General features: G+C 36.5%; 2 protein-coding genes across 2 annotated transcripts in view; both read right to left on the bottom strand.

The window, feature by feature from the left end:
* Positions 1–17787, bottom strand: part of LOC120637182 — a 134720-nt gene that overhangs the window by 65072 nt on the left and 51861 nt on the right. Inside the window, exon 2 of the mRNA XM_039908866.1 lies at positions 13176–13773. Within this exon, the coding sequence (XP_039764800.1) occupies positions 13176–13746 (571 nt within the window). The 5' untranslated portion in view covers positions 13747–13773. The remainder of the gene's footprint in view (positions 1–13175; positions 13774–17787) is intronic.
* LOC120637190 lies at positions 7620–8744 on the bottom strand. The gene has a single exon (XM_039908892.1). The coding sequence runs from the start codon at positions 8742–8744 to the stop codon at positions 7938–7940; it is 807 nt and encodes a 268-aa protein (XP_039764826.1). The 3' UTR covers positions 7620–7937.

The following is a 17787-nucleotide window of genomic DNA, read 5'->3' on the forward strand; positions in this document are numbered from 1 at the left end:
TGGAACCCTCGTAGCTTTAGATTTAAGTTGGCGAACGAAGTTATCACCATCCCGTTACAATTATATAAACAAATATGTATGAACGCTTCATAAGTGCCTGTGATAGGCCTACATGAATAAAGAAATTTTGAATTTTGAATTTAATTTGAATGCTTTTAAGACAACGTCCTTGGGATCGGAAGGTGTAGCGGTGAATCTCTACGGACGGTTGGTCAAGTACTATATTCTACTACGGATCACCAGGGTTCGAATCTCGGTTCGGGCCGGTAATTCTAAGTTATTGAGTTTTCTGTCTAGAAATGTTTAGTTCCAGTCCGGAGTAAGAAATATAAAGGAGGCCGATCTCGGACGGAACGTCAAGCCGTAGGTCAAGACTCCCGGTTATCATAATTTTAATTAATAATCCATAAAGCCCGCTAACTAGCATTGAAGCAGCTAGCATTGGGTCAATGCGCTGCTATGATAGAGTAAGGTGCCTTCTTCTTCTGCTTGCGGCTCAGGTTCGCCTGGTCCCTGGTGTCACGTCGACCGTCTACGATCTATCGTGACGGTGCCTTACGCGAGGGACGTTTATAAGATAAGGATGATGATGATCGACGATCTATAAGATCAAGGTACAAAACGCGACTAAAAAAAGTCTACCATATTTCCTTGATACTGAACTTCACTTACTCTAACGGAAATGCTATCGGTTCTTTACAAAAATTGATTCATTCCATTGCCATTCCGCGCACGTTTGTTTACAATGTGTAGGTCATTTGAAACCATTGTGGAGTGCAAATGGTCTGTGTTGTGAATCACTTTAAAAGTATTGATGGTATGTAAAGCGGACTTGAGCTGCGCTGTTAGGGTTGTCGCGAAAATGATGAAGTTCGAATTGCAGTTTTTGGATGATCAGATCGTTAGTGCATGTCTATATACACTGACACAATTCCTAAAAACTATATCTGCGCAGTCACTCGTGACATATTTTAGTCTGGCCAACTTAAAACACACGTACTAATGTAATGCACGTGCGATTACGTGAAAATATTGTTGTTATTTTTAAGTGTGTTATTTTTAATTTATCCTCGGATTCTTTAGGTCCAGTGGCTTCAGCCTCCATAAACGACGTTCGAAAAATTTATAATTTCCTTAACTTTTTGCCCCTGAGCAAATAACCTCGAACGGCTCGAGCTTAAAACACAATAATATGATGTTGTTTTTTGCCGTTAGATTATTTGATTATCGTCATCACCAGTCATCATCAGCTTGTTAGCCATCAGTCCCAATCAACATTGCACTTAACCTCTTCTCCTCAGAGTGCCCTAACGTGGTAAATGAAGTAAGGAGGTACAAGGATTTCTATTGAGAAGTTCTTACCTGAAAACCCCATTAAGTACCTAACAATCTATGGCCATTAAGTACCTAACAATTTATAAATGCCACAAAAATGCTTCGTATTTGCTTTACCGGTATAAAAATATGTGTACGTATTTGTTATGGGTATATTAGTGTGTGTTAAAATTGCATCAAGATCGGTGCAGTGGTTGAGCTGAACACAAGTAACACTAACATACACACTGCGTTATAATATTAGTAAAGATGGCAACCCTATAGCATATGCGTCTTAGAGTATTCAAGTAGTTACCTATACTACATGAATATGCAAAATGCTTACTTGTGACAATATCGTTTTATGCTATTATTTATGACAGACATATCTACCTAAGGAAATGGAAAAATTAATACAAATGGACTAAGACCTAAGATCATAAACATTCCGTAGTCTAGACGTTCAAAATGTACGGCGCCCACGGGATTTTTTTTAATGATGTTGATGGCAACTAGGCCCTTAGAAAAATACGTTAGAATACCGTAGATACAAAATAAGACCGTAGATAACGTACCGTAGATATTAAAATATGTGAATTACTGTAGTCGGTTAAAAAAGTCTTTTATGGGAAAAATTGAATGGGAATACTAATTTGTAGTTCCGCTTTTGGAAACACGGTTTAATAATGGTAGAGTCAAAGCTGATAGGACATAAATCACATAAAAATGCATTGATGTTATCTAAACAGCCTGTAGTTCCTAAGGCCTCACCAAGTATAGAGTTCGCAGTAATAGGACCTCCCACGCTTGTACCAAGGTTTTAAAACTCAAACAGTGACTGGGTATTGGGCTTAAGATTTATTACGCCCAAAGTGGATTGAATCATATTTATTTTAGTAAACAAGTTTTAATTGGGGTGAATGTAAGAGAAATAGTTAAGTCAGGCATTCTTTATTTGATTTATAATAGAGTCGAGGTTAGAAATATGTATCATATTTCAATCAATTAACAGTCAACTTCTGGGCGCTGGAAGATCTTATGCTTTTCTGCGAGATATCAACCATGCGAGATTCTTTGCCATTCTCTTCCAACCCTCCCACATTGAATTTTGGGACTTCACTAAACCAATACAACAATTAAATAAATAAACACATAACCCTTACCCAAAATCATAACCCGTATACGGCTGGGTTATAAGAAAGCCTTTTCTCATTTCGAACTTCATAAGCAGATGAATAAAAATCACTCAACAAGAAAATGCTACGATGGAGGTGATGTAAAGTTAGTTATATTTTGTGTAATAACTAGTATAGTTTATAACGGATATTGGACTCGTCTGGCTCGAAGTGAACCCTATTAGAAGTTAATTTTATGCCATGTTTCTCAGGGACGACATCCCATTAGGTTGAGCCAAATAAGGTATGAGATGTGAAGGGTCTTTGGACTCGAGTTCAGTTATAGGTATACTTGTACGTATAAAATCTACATCAATCAAACTAATATAAATCAAACCCTTATCCTTCCTTCTATTAGGGCAGAGGGTTAAAACTTAAAAGATAAAAAAGCTTTTTTTTAGCATCTTAAGTTACCTTATCAACACCTGTTTTATGTCAGCCTTCATCTCATCCAGACATTCTTTCTCGGAAATGGTTTATGCATGATATTACTCTCACCACAGTTTGGTTGATTTAGATCATGAACTCAGATTCTAAAGTTACGTTTATATTCGTATTGTACTCTCAAGCAATGTACCTGTAAAACGGATCCCTTTATAGCTTGCGTGGGGGCATGAGTCCAACACGTAGATGCTTCGTGAGAGAATCCATCTAAACTGTGGGATGGATGCAAAAACTGAATCTTGTCATATAGTTATTACTGCATCTATGAGTTGCACTGATGATAATCCACGATGGGAGCAGTACCTTCTATTACAAGAAATGGGTCCTAACCCCCTTATTATTAATAAACGTGTTGGTGTTGGAATAGTTACACAGGGTTTTGTCACGTTCTTGACATCTGAAAGGTGCTGTTCTGACGTTAGGTCACGTTTATAAATAAGGGTTATTAGTAGAATTTTTAATAACACATGACATGGGTGCTGTGGACCAGTGTGGAGTGGGTATTTGGGTTATGGGTCAAGATGGCGGACACCTGACATTACAATACGATTGTATATATATTGACTTAATTTTTTGACAAGCTTTATAAATTTTATCAGGTTTTAGTGATACTAGAGGCACAGCGGAAAGGTATGTTGCAATTCCATATCCAGTTACCCATTTGAGTCCAAGTTGCTTACCATTTTCGTACCCTCCCCTGTAGATAAGAATAGCAGTACATAATTAAATCGGCAATCTGGAGATTTTGGATTTGATTGTAATTGATTACTCATCAATTACACATCGGGTGCTAGGCTGTCGCAATGGAAGAAGAAGAAGAAGAAGAAGAAAAAGTCTTTATTGCACATACAAATATAAAATCAGGTTAACAAAAAAAATAAAAAATAAAAACTATACATATGCACAAAGGCGGTCTTATCGCTTGGAGCGATCTCCTCCAGACAACCTTTGGTTGAAGAAACATATGAGAGAAAACGGGATAGTGCAATAATTAAATTGTGCTAATTATAACATTACATACTAATACTACATATATATAGTAAAACATATATTTATATATTTGTATATAAATATCAATATATATATATATATATATCAATATATAAACTTAAATACATATTACTATTTAAACATACACATAAAATACATAGATATTTTGCTACATACTAGACAGGAAATAGTCTTTTAACCGTGATTTAAAGATGTTTAATGATTTGGACTGTCTTATGTCCCTTGGCAGCTCATTCCATAAATTAACCACCTTTACCGTAAAAGAATTGCCATACGCCAATGAACGACTAGCAGGAACGTGTAACAAGCTGTCGTTATTAGCTCGCAGATTTAAGTGAACATTGCTACCAAGAAAGGTGAATCGCTCTTTCAAATATGGTGGAGTTTGTGGATAATATAAAATGGAGTAAAGGAGAGAAAGAGCGTGTAAGTTTCTACGAGAACGAATTGGTAGCCACATCAATTGAGCACGATACTGAGACACATGATCAAATTTACGTATGCCGAAAATGAACCGTATACACAAGTTTTGCAGCCTCTCAAGTTTGTTTAGCATGGTCTCAGATAAATCCAAATAGCAGACATCTGCATAATCCAAAATAGGCAGTAATAATGTATTAGCTATAAGAATTTTAGTTTTAATAGGTAAAAAGTTTTTCCACCGCCCCAAACACCGAACAGCACCAAAAATTTTGCGACTCATTTGAGAAACGTGTGGTACCCAAGACATAGTATTATCTATAATGAGTCCAAGATTCCTGACCGAAGTACTAATCGGAATAGCCGTACCATCAAAGAGAACTGGCGGTAAACTATTATACAATATGGAAGAAAGGAAATAACTACTGCCTATAATAGTTACTTGAGATTTATCTGCATTTACCCGAAGACCAAAGGATCGACACCAAGCCGTTATATTATTCAAATCAGTATTGAGAGATTCAATCGCATATGCAAGATCATCAATGGTCGGCGAAACATAAATCTGCAAGTCATCAGCGTATAAATGATAGGACGAAGATATAACAGAGGAAATCGAATTTATATAGATAGAAAAAAGAAGAGGAGAGAGAACACCGCCTTGAGGCACTCCAGAAGTAAGAGAAATGAAGGAAGATAATTTATGATCCAACCGTACACACTGTTGTCGATTACGTACATATCCCTGAAACCAGTTGACAACAAGTGGTGACAAATTTATCATCCTCAAGACAGCCAAAAGCAAGTCAAAATCGACAGTGTTAAATGCGTTACTAAAATCTAAGAGAGCTATAACTGTAAGGAGTTTATTGTCAACAGCGTACCGAATATCATCACATACCTTAATTAAGGTCGTAGCTGTGCTATGCCCACGCCGAAATCCTGACTGTAATGGGCTTAAGACCTCATACCTTGTTAAGTAGAGGCTAAGTTGTTGATGAACAACACGCTCAAGAACCTTAGACAAAAAGGGAAGAATGGAGATAGGTCGATAGTTTGAAGGAGTTAAAGGGTTGAGAACTTTAGGTATTGGTATGATATAAGCTTTACACCATGCACTGGGAAACGAAGCAGAAGTAAGAGAAAAGTTAAGTATATGACATAGTATTGGCAGAATGTAATCAAGTGCAGCAATTAACATTTTCCTACTTATGCCATCACAACCAATTGCATCCGATTTAATAGCAAAAATATGACTCTTTATCTCAGCTGCGGTAGCGGTGCGAAACTGGAATTCAGGGGCCCCATGTACAGGCAAAGATCTTAGATGGTTAAGTGTACTTTGCTTAATTAACGAATCAAATGAGAATGTAGTGGCAAAATGCTTATTAAGACCATCCAAATCAGTGGCATGCGAGACGTGTTGGCGTTGACGGCCAACACCAAGAGAGGCTAGAAATTGCCATGTTTTACCGGTGTTCTTTTGGTCCACAGAGGAGTGAATATATTTGCGCTGAGCATCTCGACAAAGTCTACTACATTGATTCCGAAGTTTTTTATACTTAATAAGGTTAGCGGCGGATGGGTTTAACTTATATTTACCCTTAGCTGCATTGCGTTTGGACATAAGTGCTTTGATATCATTAGTCAGCCATGGTGCAGGAAGATGCTTAATTTTAATAGGTCGTAGTGGAGCATGTATATCGTAAAGGCCGATCAAAATAGAGTTAAAAATATTAAGTTTGTCATCTATTGAATTAGCAGCAAAGACAGTCTCCCAATCAATGTCACTAAGATCTTCCATAAATTTATCATTGTCAAAGTTTCGAAAGCTGCGTCGCATAACTATAGTTGGCTTTGCTTTAGGAGGACGAATTTTAAAAGACAAGTAGACCAAGTCATGATAGGAGAAAGCCTCTGCAGGTAGCTGTCCATGACTGTCAACAAGATTCAGCGAAGATACCATCATCAGATCCAATTGAGAAGGCATACAGTTCGGAAAGAAATGAGTTGCATGCGTGGGTAGTAACATAAGATTGGAACTGTTAATAATATTCATTAAATTTTTAGAACGGTGGTCGTTTTTTATAAGGCACGTGTTAAAGTCACCCATAATAATGGTATGATCAACTGTGGATGAGTATTGTTCGAGTAAAGTTTCAAATGTTCCAAAATAATTAATATGAAGTGAAGGACAGTAAAAGACACCAAGAAGAAGTTTATTCTGACCACTCTGAACCTCAATAAATAAGTGTTCAGACGATTCAGAATACGTTGATGGAGACTTAGTTAAAATACGGAAGGGGATGTGACTCCGTAAATAAATTGCAACACCTCCGCCACCTTTACCCGTTCTGTCGTTTCTAATGAGATGGAAGCCAGGCAAACAGTAGGACGTGGAAGGGAGACAAGGTTTAAGAAACGTCTCCGACACAAGAATTGCATGAATGCTTTTTGTATCAAAAGAAGTCAGAAAATCGGAATAGTGCGAAGGAATGCTCTGTGCATTAATATGTACAGCATTAAAATTTTTAGAATATGGTGAAAATGTACTATCAAGCGCAGAGTTAAGCGGTATAACTGTACTATGGAAGCTGTCATTGGACGAAGACGAGCCTGTACAATAAACATCTTCAATATCTGAATTAGTTTCGCTGCAATTGCTATTAAATGAAGTCATTATATAATAAGTAGCAATAATTAGCAATTAAATATATATATATATATATATAAATGTAAATAAATAAATATAGTCAATAAGTTACGATAAAATTATATTCACTATTATATTTAAACTATTTATCAATGTAGCAATATTCTTCTTCGTACCAGCAAGTCCTGTAGAAAATCACTTCAAATGTACAATACATATCCAATAAATACAAGGAAAACAGTTAAACATTGTAAAAATAAAAATAATAATAAAAAAAAAGAAAAACAAGTTAGACTTGTAAAACAACTCTAAAGAAAAATTAAAAAAAAAAAAAAAAAAAACTCCCTTAAAATCATAACTCTAACTTGAACGTTGAGATTTAGGTACCTAGGCAGCTAAATAAAGGTCCAGTATGAAATCCTGTAATCTGCGCAGGCCCAAACTAATAAACAAACAAATCAAAATAATAATTATTTACAAAATTTGATAAATAACAAATATCACAATTTTAAAAGCCAAACTCAGTACACAATATACATAACTAATAATTGTATACGTATAAAAAAAAAAAAAAAAAACAAAATATTTGGGAATTTCTCAAAGAGGATATAAACATTAAAAACTGGTAATATTGACTTCACGCTTACAAAGCTTGTCTATGGTCGAAAAATGACAAGTGACATTAATGATCTAATGACAACTACAATTGACAATTCGAAAAGTTAATAAATGTTTGTCTCTTTCAAATAAATCACTTGTGGGTATTTTAGTTATTAGCATAGGATTACGTTTATCAATAACACCAAAGTAAAAATCTAAAAATCATCATCACACAAGTTTTAGCTAAACTATACCTACAACATATTAGGACAAAATTAAAAATTTAAAAGGGAATTGTACAGTAAAAGAATGTCCAGGCATTACTTCCTAACAGCTCTCCTAGCTTTCTCTGCCTGTGGCCTTGTGCTCCTCGGCGCAGGAACTGCAGAATTTGAGTGCACAACACTAGAGTGACCAGCCACAGCACTTGCTTGATCCGCAGTGGCAGAAGTGGTAGGCATCGAGACATTATCTAGTTTTGATATGATCACTTTGACATCTGCAACTGTGAAGACCCTATGACGTTTACCATCAGAACCAAGAACTATAATGGTTCCATCCCTTGTCCAACATTGAGAAACACCAAACTTTTGCCTTGCAGCCTGAAATGCATCGTGTCGCTCCTTTGTCAAGAACTCAGATATAGTGACCCCGGTGCCTTTTAACCGAGTTTTCAAGGACCAGACTTCATTTCTAACTGATAAGTCACTGAATTTTATCAATATGGCCCGAGCCTTGCCATCCTTAGGCTGACCCAAGCGCTTACAATAACTGAGCTTGGATACTGTGAGTTCTGGCAGGCCAAGATGACTGGACAATACTTTCATAACTGCAGAGGACACATTTTCTTTCTGCACCTCGGACACACCGTGAACCAACAGCATTTTCCTTCTACTCCGTGTCTCCATTATGTCATACTGTTTTGACAGTACCTGGACTTGTAGTTGCAGACTCTCAAGCGATGTCAGAACAAACACTCTAAATGCAGCAAACTGTGCAGCAACATTTGAAGATGGACTTGTGGCAGGAATTGATGTCTGAATTATTCGTTGAAAGTCAGCCATACGCGCATTAAAGTGTTCTGTTAGTGCAGAAATTGAGTGTTCAATAGAATGTAGATTATCCATGTTGTTGTTATAAATTAAAAGATTAAGTATTATGTATTTAATGGTTTGGATTACTTGCTGGTATGTAGAAGATTCACTATTAAAACATTTCACAGTTTAAAATGCATTTAATTATATTTTAAATATATTTAAACTCAAGAGCACTTCAAAAACACATGTGACGTTTTAAGCACCTACCCGCGAAAAGAGTGGAATGGAGTGAGTGTGTAAATTCTTTATCATTACCATTATCAAACAATTACCGGTTCTCTACAGGACACAGGTTTCCTTTTAAAACGAAAACGTAGCTTAGGTTTGGGCCGTAGTTCTCCACGCTGGCCAAGTGCGGATTGGAAGACTTCTCTCGCCTATGAGAACGTTATGGAGAACTCTTAAGCATGAAGGTTTCCTTAAAATGTTTTCCTTTACCGGCAAAGCAATTCGTTTTTTATTTGTTCAAACTAAAAGCGAAAATAGCTCTGAACAGCAAGAGATGCGTGCTGGGGATCGACTTGGACCCCCGAAAGGGAGCCGAGTCCCTCTAACCAAAGGCTATCACCGTTTGATCATTTAATTATATACGAGTAATATGTCAACTTTATAGGGTCTTAAAAATACAGAAAGGCATGCGTTCGGCAATTTGTCCGAATTACGAAAAAATGTTGAAGTGTGCATATGTATATTTCATAAGGAATCACCCTGTAAAAATATTAAATCGAAAGAAGAATATTTATTTAGTATAATACAAACGAATTCAAAACATTCTAAGTGTTCACTTATGACAGCCCTATTGAAGATAAACGACCTACACGCGCATAGTACGACGCGATGCGTACCTTATAAAGTGACCAGGACTCACATGATTTTAATTATGCATGTGATGTGGGGATGTATCTGATTTTTTTCAGTAAAAACTATGGCAGTAGTTTACTCAATAACTATCAGGTTTACGGTTTAAGTATACTTACATGCCTTGTACTAATAATAAGTTCTAAATAAGTACCTGTCAGGAGTTAAACATTGTGTGTGAAATTATACCCCCGTATAATCAATACACTGTTTTAAGATATATAAAAGGTATTACGCCCTATTACGGCGTTGCAACTCTAATAATAATACAAGATATGAGTTTTGTTCTGTACGGCTGAACAGAAAACAGCAGCAGTCAATTCAGATAGAATAGATTGAAACAAATTAAAATGAAATCACACGGCAATCGTAATCCATAGGTGGAAATTGTGCCGATCAGATGACAATCGCTCTGTGTTTGAAAAAACTGGAAGGCAAAGCTTATAAGGATTATTAAATTACGTAAGTATAGGCATGGGCGTACCCAGCTTCTGGTCTGGGGAAGGGCAAGTGTGATTTTTTAGGTCAGATCGTCCGCGGCTGTTTTGTGAAAAATTTTTTAGAGAGCCCTCTGTAATCGATACTATTTTTTGCCCCATGTGTATTTGTCATATATTTTCTGCGAGATTACCAGGGAGTGCAGCTGCCCTCCCCTGCCCCCGCTGGGAACGCCCATGAGTATGGGCTTACGCTTATATACGGAAACCAAAGATAGAGGGAGAGCTGATCCGACTCGGAGACGGCTGAGACGAGGTAATGGCAATTACCGCCCAACTCCGACTGTTTAATAGTCCCAGATGAAGGGGCATCGGGTCGTGACGGCCAGAGTGGGAGCTCTTGCCGTTTACTATAAATTTATATGACGCCGAGAAGGCAGCGAGATACATGAGGTCGGGGGAATATCTTCTCCCGAGTCCCGAGACGAGCTCTACCACGAGCGATTTTGAGGGAAATATTTTTTTAAAAACATAATTTGAAATATATGACAAAAAAAATTAATTTCAGCAAAAATAAGATATTTTTTGGATATAGTAGATACTTTCAAATATTATAGGGCGGTTCTAAATTAGTCATTATGCCTATTGCGTGTGATTTTGGAGTGTATAATCTAGTATAGAATAGCCTAGTAGTAGTTTTATAGTCTGGTAATGCATTGTATATTGATGACTATTAGTTCAGATATTCGCCGGCTTAGTATATCAATACGTCTGCTTTAATTTTGAAGGTGCCCGGTATGCTTTTATTTATTATCAGTTCAGATAATTTTTTTCCCTCTAGTAGCATTAGTTTTATGTTTATTTTTACTGAACAATTATTTTGAATGCTTTAGTAAATTTTTCGCAAACTATTTCTGCTTATTTGGTCTTGGTTTCTGTATATTTTTTATCCACTTAACTTTTTAGGCGGTTAGTTTGTTAGTTATCTACGTAGTGCCAACCCCTGCACCGATCTTAATAAAATTTGGCACATACGTACACTTGGCCCTTGAAGATGGATAAAAAATACTTTTCATCCAGGGAAAACTAAAAAAAAATTAAAAAAAACATTCGAAGTCGCGGACAAAAGCTAGTTTTAGCATAAATAGGCATGCGTTCGGCAATTTGTCTCGACATGCAACCGTTTATCATCCAACGTCGTCATACCTACCCATTATTATTGTTAGGATCAAATTTGCATGAACCTTTTTCGAACGTACACATCCACCCGTACAAATTACGCCGAAATCAGATAAGCTATTTTCATCTTTATTCTGTAAACAGTAAGTGATGAAATCGTTTAAAATGATAATAATGACTACAACGCTGTTTCCGACCGTTTAAGCATTTAGGTCAGAGATTATGCATTGTTGTTCTTAGGTAATACCCTAATGGCTAGGTGCATATTGTCACGAGGTTACATAAAGGAAAACATTAAAATTTTGCTTGCAAAGGGTCATGCGCTAATATCTAATGATATAGTAAGGCAACATTAAATATAGTTCAAGAGTATCGTAACAAACTGCTTTTATAAAAGCAATGGCATTTTATGTTTCTAAGCCTTTATCAACCTTCCTAGAGTATTGGTGAGATCTTTGGCCTAGGAGGAAAGGAATAACTTCTTTATTGCCTATGATCTAGTGATAGACTTCCGGCATGCCTAGTTACTATCCTACGACAACGACATGCTGCCTAGCGTCTTAGCGCTCTGGTATACGATTCCACGAAGAAACCGATTGGGGGTTAAGGTTTAAGGCCGAGGGTATAATTCCCACAACTTGGAAATGCTTGTGTGATGGAAATTAACGTTTTTAAGTGTCTGGGTGTTTATTTATAGAACGTGTAACCGAATTACGAAAAAATGTTTAGGGGTGCATATGTATATTTCATAAGGAATCACCCTGTAAAAATATTAAATCGAAAGAAGAATATTTATTTAGTATAATACAAACGAATTCAAAACATTCTAAGTGTTCACTTATGACAGCCCTATTGAAGATAAACGACCTACACGCGCATAGTACGACGCGATGCGTACCTAATAAAGTGACCAGGACTCACATGATTTTAATTATGCATGTGATGTGGGGATGTATCTGATTTTTTTCAGTAAAAACTATGGCAGTGGTTTACTCAATAACTATTAGGTTTACGGTTTCACAGATAAGTCTCAGAGGCAGTACATACTGTTCCTCTAAAGCCCGTGAAGTATTAATTTGGTTTTCATTTGCAGGTACAGGTTTTATATTATAAGTATTTATGTTTATTATTCATAAATATTCATCAGTTATCTTAGCGCGCATAACACACACGCTTATTTGGAGCTAGATGGCAATGTTTGTACTGTCTTAATATCTATATTTATTTAGGTATTTATAACTGCCATACGCTGTACAGGTTAGTCAACAAACATCTTAGGCTGCATCATCACTTAGGTGACATTGGTATCGAGTAAAGAGGTTGTCTCGTGCCAGTACTTGCCAAAAATGATACCTAATAGGTACTAAGTGAATCTGCTACCCGATAATATTAAAAGGGCTCAAGATTTTAGTTTCCGGGATACAATTTAAATTCTTGGACCCTGGCTCATAATAGTTTTCAACTACGTGTTCCTTTAACCTAACCTAACCAAAATGAAACCTTAGGCGTGCGTAGAATGTTCGTTAATATTCAAACGCCTATTCCTATTATTTAATATGCTCAAAACAGTACTATTAGTACTTCGACAAATGACTTGTCATCAATAACAAATGCCCATGTCAAATCAAGAGCACGAGTTTTACATAAGTCCATGTTATTATAGAAACGGTCACGCTTTCATCGTAACGATGATATAAACTTATTTTTGAAGTGGCAATTTGATCATTATATTTAAAAAAAAAATTAAATCCAATAAAAAACGACCGGTAATAAGCAAGATATAAATATTTTCTACAATGCCGGTTAAAGAAAATACAAAAAAATTGAGAACCTACTCTTATTTAAAAAAAACCAAGTTAATCTTAAGACCAATGAAAAAGTGTCCGCGTAGAATAAGATTTTGCCCACGCGTCACCGATGACGCGCTTATAGACGCATAATATATTGCCCTCGACAGTATTCGTGTATTTTGATAAACTAAACTCACCATCATAGGAATCAGGGATGTAGAGCGGCTTCCCAACAAGCTTTCCTTTCTTCCCCGACAACGGCACAGCCTCGACCCGCCTATGCGCTTCTAACACACGATATAACAGCACAGCCCTATCTTCTCCTTCAAACCTCACGACACGAGGCAAGGAAAACTTATCAACAAACTCTTTTAACGTCATCACATCACTGTTTTCGTCTTCCGGCTCGGCGGAACCGTTCCGTCGCCCGAGAAGGAAATTGTCCGCCCATTCGGGTGCGTTCGGCCGACGCTCCAAGAAGTCCGGCCTCCGCTCGCTACTCCTAGGCTTGTACCTCGGCGGTCGGTCCCGTCGGACCAGCGCTTCGTTGGCTTCAGCCAGCCATCTTGTGACGAGCCTTTCTCTCTCCACATCGAGGTATCTAGGTTTGGAAGCGTCGCAAGCGAAGCGGGCGGCATCGAAGCAGTACTGGGGTGGCGGCGGGCGGATTCGAGGCGGAAAGAAGCGAGGTGGGACGTAAGGAGGATGCGGGGCGTAGGCGGGCGGCGTCCTCGGCCCGGAGCCCTCAGCTGACGCCGTGCGGAACATGGCTCAAGCCATTGATGATACTCCCGCCTGAAACAAAAAAGTCCGTTTAAATTAAGAACATAAAACAAGTTGGAGTCAGTATACGTAGGAACAGCGTGAAAGCTCTAAATCCTTCTGCCTTATAAGAGACTCAAAAAAGTTTATATTTGGAGTTAGCAAATTAGGGTTTTCCAGCCTCGTGGTTCCTTAAGTACGTTAAGACGTACGCTCGCGACCTCAAAAGAGAGATGGAGAATGTCGATGGAGCATTAGAACTTATCCGTTATTTCATGCGGTACAGTTAAAGTTGGTAAGGAGGTTCATACGTATAAATTATACCTCTGATTTATTCTTAGTACACACTAGATATGTACTTCATTTTCGACTAAAAGCTTCTTAGTGCGTACAGTAAATATTTTATGAGTAGTTGATCCATTTTTTTACAAAATAATTCGTATCATAATAATAACCCACAAATGACTCGACAAAATTGCTTACAGTTTTTGTCCGCTTCTTCTACTTATTTTGCGTTACTGAGAATTATTAGATTAAAATCTATTATTTATAAATTACTATTAAAGGAAGTCAATAAACCCCAAGTCATATATTATTATAGAGCCGCCCTACTGTTAACAGTGGCTATTTTATAGCGATAAGTGCTTGGTTCTTTCCGCGGGTGTCGTACGAGGCGACATAGGAAATATAACGGAGAACTCGCGGCAGCGTCGTCTGTGATATTACCACCAGCTACTGCACTACTGTCTGCCCAGCATGGTGACTATGGGCAAAACCCCCTAGTAGGAGAGGCCAGTAGTGGAATGTTGTAGGCTATTGATGATTGACGAAGTGCTTCTAAACGTACGTTTTGATAAATGTACCGTCATACTGATTACCTGAGGAATTCATCATCATAATCCTATTATCCCTTTACTGGCCCACTACAGAGCACGGGTCTCCTCTCGCAATGAGAAGAATTTAGACCGCAGTCCTACATAACCTTAAAATATTGTTTTATATACCATTTTTAAAGAAAGGAGTTGGATATTGGAGTTATCAACCCTGTGCCTCCGTCAGTGCCTCATTTGTGAAACCAATATACAGAAATGTTCCGGAATGAGTGGTTTCGGGGTGTGATTCCGTAATGACCTTGTCCACGAATTATTAACACTCGAAGGACCTTGTGCTTAATGTTTTACCGTTATATAATCAAGTATTTAAATTGCATCTACATTATCAATCTTCTTTATCATAAAACTTCATAAAAAATATCATATACAATTAAGGTTTATCTACCAAACAATCGCTTTATTTGAATTTTAAAAGGCTGTAACTGCCAATTTTATTCAAACAAACACGAAGAAAAGTACGAGGTAGCTATTTAAGGTTCAAATGATTTTGAACTTTATGAACAAGTGAGAAGTAAGTATCGTAGTGTCTTTATATTACATCATCCCTAAACATTTGTACATAAGAACTAATATTGCGATTTAAGAACTTTTGCATAGAGGACACATAACTTACGATTTTCTCACACAGATAAATAAGTGTATTATCTAGCTAAGGCGGTAATAAGTGACGTTGGTTAAAGTGTTTCCAATTCTATAGAATTCTTGGGATATTTCTTTTCTGCAATAAGCTCTGGACTATTAAGTACCTACGTTATAAAAAAACTCATATAGGTGCGGTTTATTTATAACGTAAAGACCAGTGAGTAATTGCCTATATATTTGAATTTATACCACTAATATTAGGAGGATTGAATTTTGTAAAATAGATCTTGGTAATTAAAAGTATCCGGTTTTTAAGATGATTTTTGTCAAGGCAAAGACATTTTATATTATTTTTACGCGACTAAGGGCATGTGTTTTCGTTTCTATATATCACAGACTCGTGAATTATATGTTTTTTTTTTAACGTAAGTTCTCGTAGTTTACTTGTAAACGTCTTTACATTGGGAATCTCCAAAGCGAAATAAAGTAAATGTTAGTATATCGTTATACATACAGTTTCGTTACATGGTCATGCGTCGTTATAATTAAAAAAAAATGTGTTTCAATGTAAGTTCAATGAAGAAGTGACCAGCGGTTTAAAAGTAAAAATTTAACAACTTTCCAGGCTAAATTATTAATTACAGCGAAAACTGACAATTTTACACATTGAATTGTGCCGAAATTATCCACAAAAAAGGACCGCTTACGTTCAACTGTCGAATTGAGCTTCTGATCAGTTTGTCGTCGTAATCTGTTTAACAATGGAGAATTGGGGATACCTTACAGTTGCCCAATTCATCGGCGAATGACAAATAATTGTATAAATGATGTAATTAGGTATACAGTGTTAATAAGTATAAAAATATTAATAATTGACTTAAAAATAACCAAAAAAACACACATAAATTATATCACAGATTACCTACTCTGGTAGTAAATTCTGGGCATAAGACCAATCAACCGTTGAGCAGATATTTTTCCTCCACCTCAGTTATTCTTCAACTTTAATTGATATAAAAATAGTTCGAATCTAATCAACGTCCTTATTAAACGTTTTATAGGTTGAAAGTAACATATTACTTGCACTTATTAAACCTTAACTATTTAAACGTCACGATACGATACGAATATTGGGTATCGATTTTCTATATTACATAATTTTTATACATTTATTCCATGCATTGCACTGATGCATTGTTTATGATAAGATTTCGACCCAGTAGTATGGATCGTGGTCTCGACGGGACTCCAAAAATGAAATGGAAATGTTGATTAACCACGAAAATCTTACTTTAAAATCTTTAATTATCTGTTATAACTATTAGTTTTTTCTTCATTTTTCCCTTGAGCATAGTATTTACCTAGGTTTCATAATTTTAAATAAATTGAGAGAATTAAAACGACAAAGCACATGCTTTTTGTTTACGTATTTTCGAGTGAAATAAAACACCAAATTTGAACCTTATATTTTGCAAAACTATAATTAGAGGCCCTATTAATAAAATTTATATCATGCAAAATTCGATCTCAAGCAAAAAACTTTTATTACGGCTAGATTTTAACTATACGTATTATTTCGTGCTTTATATGTCTTGTTACCATAAACTGTCTTCTTGGTTTACTTACTGTATCACGAGGTCCTGGGCTCGAATCCCGGGTCGGGTATAAAATTGTAAGATATTATATTAAGTATTTTCTGATTGACATTGCGAATGTCAACCAGAAAGTACTCAATAAAACCCAGAAAATTTGTTCAGCTGTCAGTCCCGGTTAATATTGTGATAATAGTTTAAGCCTGCCCAACTCTCATTGGAGCAGGTTGGTGTGTTTATAAGAACGTAAATAGATAACGTATAATAAGATTTTACCATGAGACGACTTATCGCATGCAATAAACGTTCCAGCAATATCAGGTTCACTCCCTCACATAATCCCACGATTCACAATTATGCTAATGAGCCCGTATCCACTTTAATTTGTTGGCATTAATACTTATTTGTTTACAAACCTAGCCAGGCGCATAATTTGCATACGTGTAATTAAAATCTTCGAGCTGGATACAGGATTAACCCGTTTTAGTTCATTAATTATATTCTGGAAGAAATGTTAAACGGACTCTGTCAGATGGGAACTGTCCGCTACGATTTTATTACACCTATAGCTCACTACTGATTTTTTTTACCTCGGATTACCTTGTTAGAAGGAATATAACAAAAGCATCTGGCTTTAATTAAAAAAAAAAATCTTACATTTTAAAAGAGATCCAGTTGAAACCTTATAAATAGGATACATTTTTATGTATTCCACTACAAGTTTGCCCATGACTGCAATCTCACCTAATGCAATGTTACGTGGCAGTATAAGATGGTGACGGGCTAACCTGTTAGGGGTATGGCAGTTAAGTTAATCCCGTACCCCAGATCGGTTTTGCAACATCATACCGGAACGCCAAAGCACACACTTATCACTTTTTTGATTATAACCTTATATAAGTCTCTGCAGCTCTAGTTTATTGAATTAAAGGTACAATTATAGAAGCAGTATTCCAGAAAGTCGTGCAATACGCAACAAA

The sequence above is a fragment of the Pararge aegeria genome, chromosome 1, assembly GCF_905163445.1.
Source record: "Pararge aegeria chromosome 1, ilParAegt1.1, whole genome shotgun sequence".
In the NCBI taxonomy this organism is placed as follows: Eukaryota; Metazoa; Arthropoda; class Insecta; order Lepidoptera; family Nymphalidae; genus Pararge; species Pararge aegeria.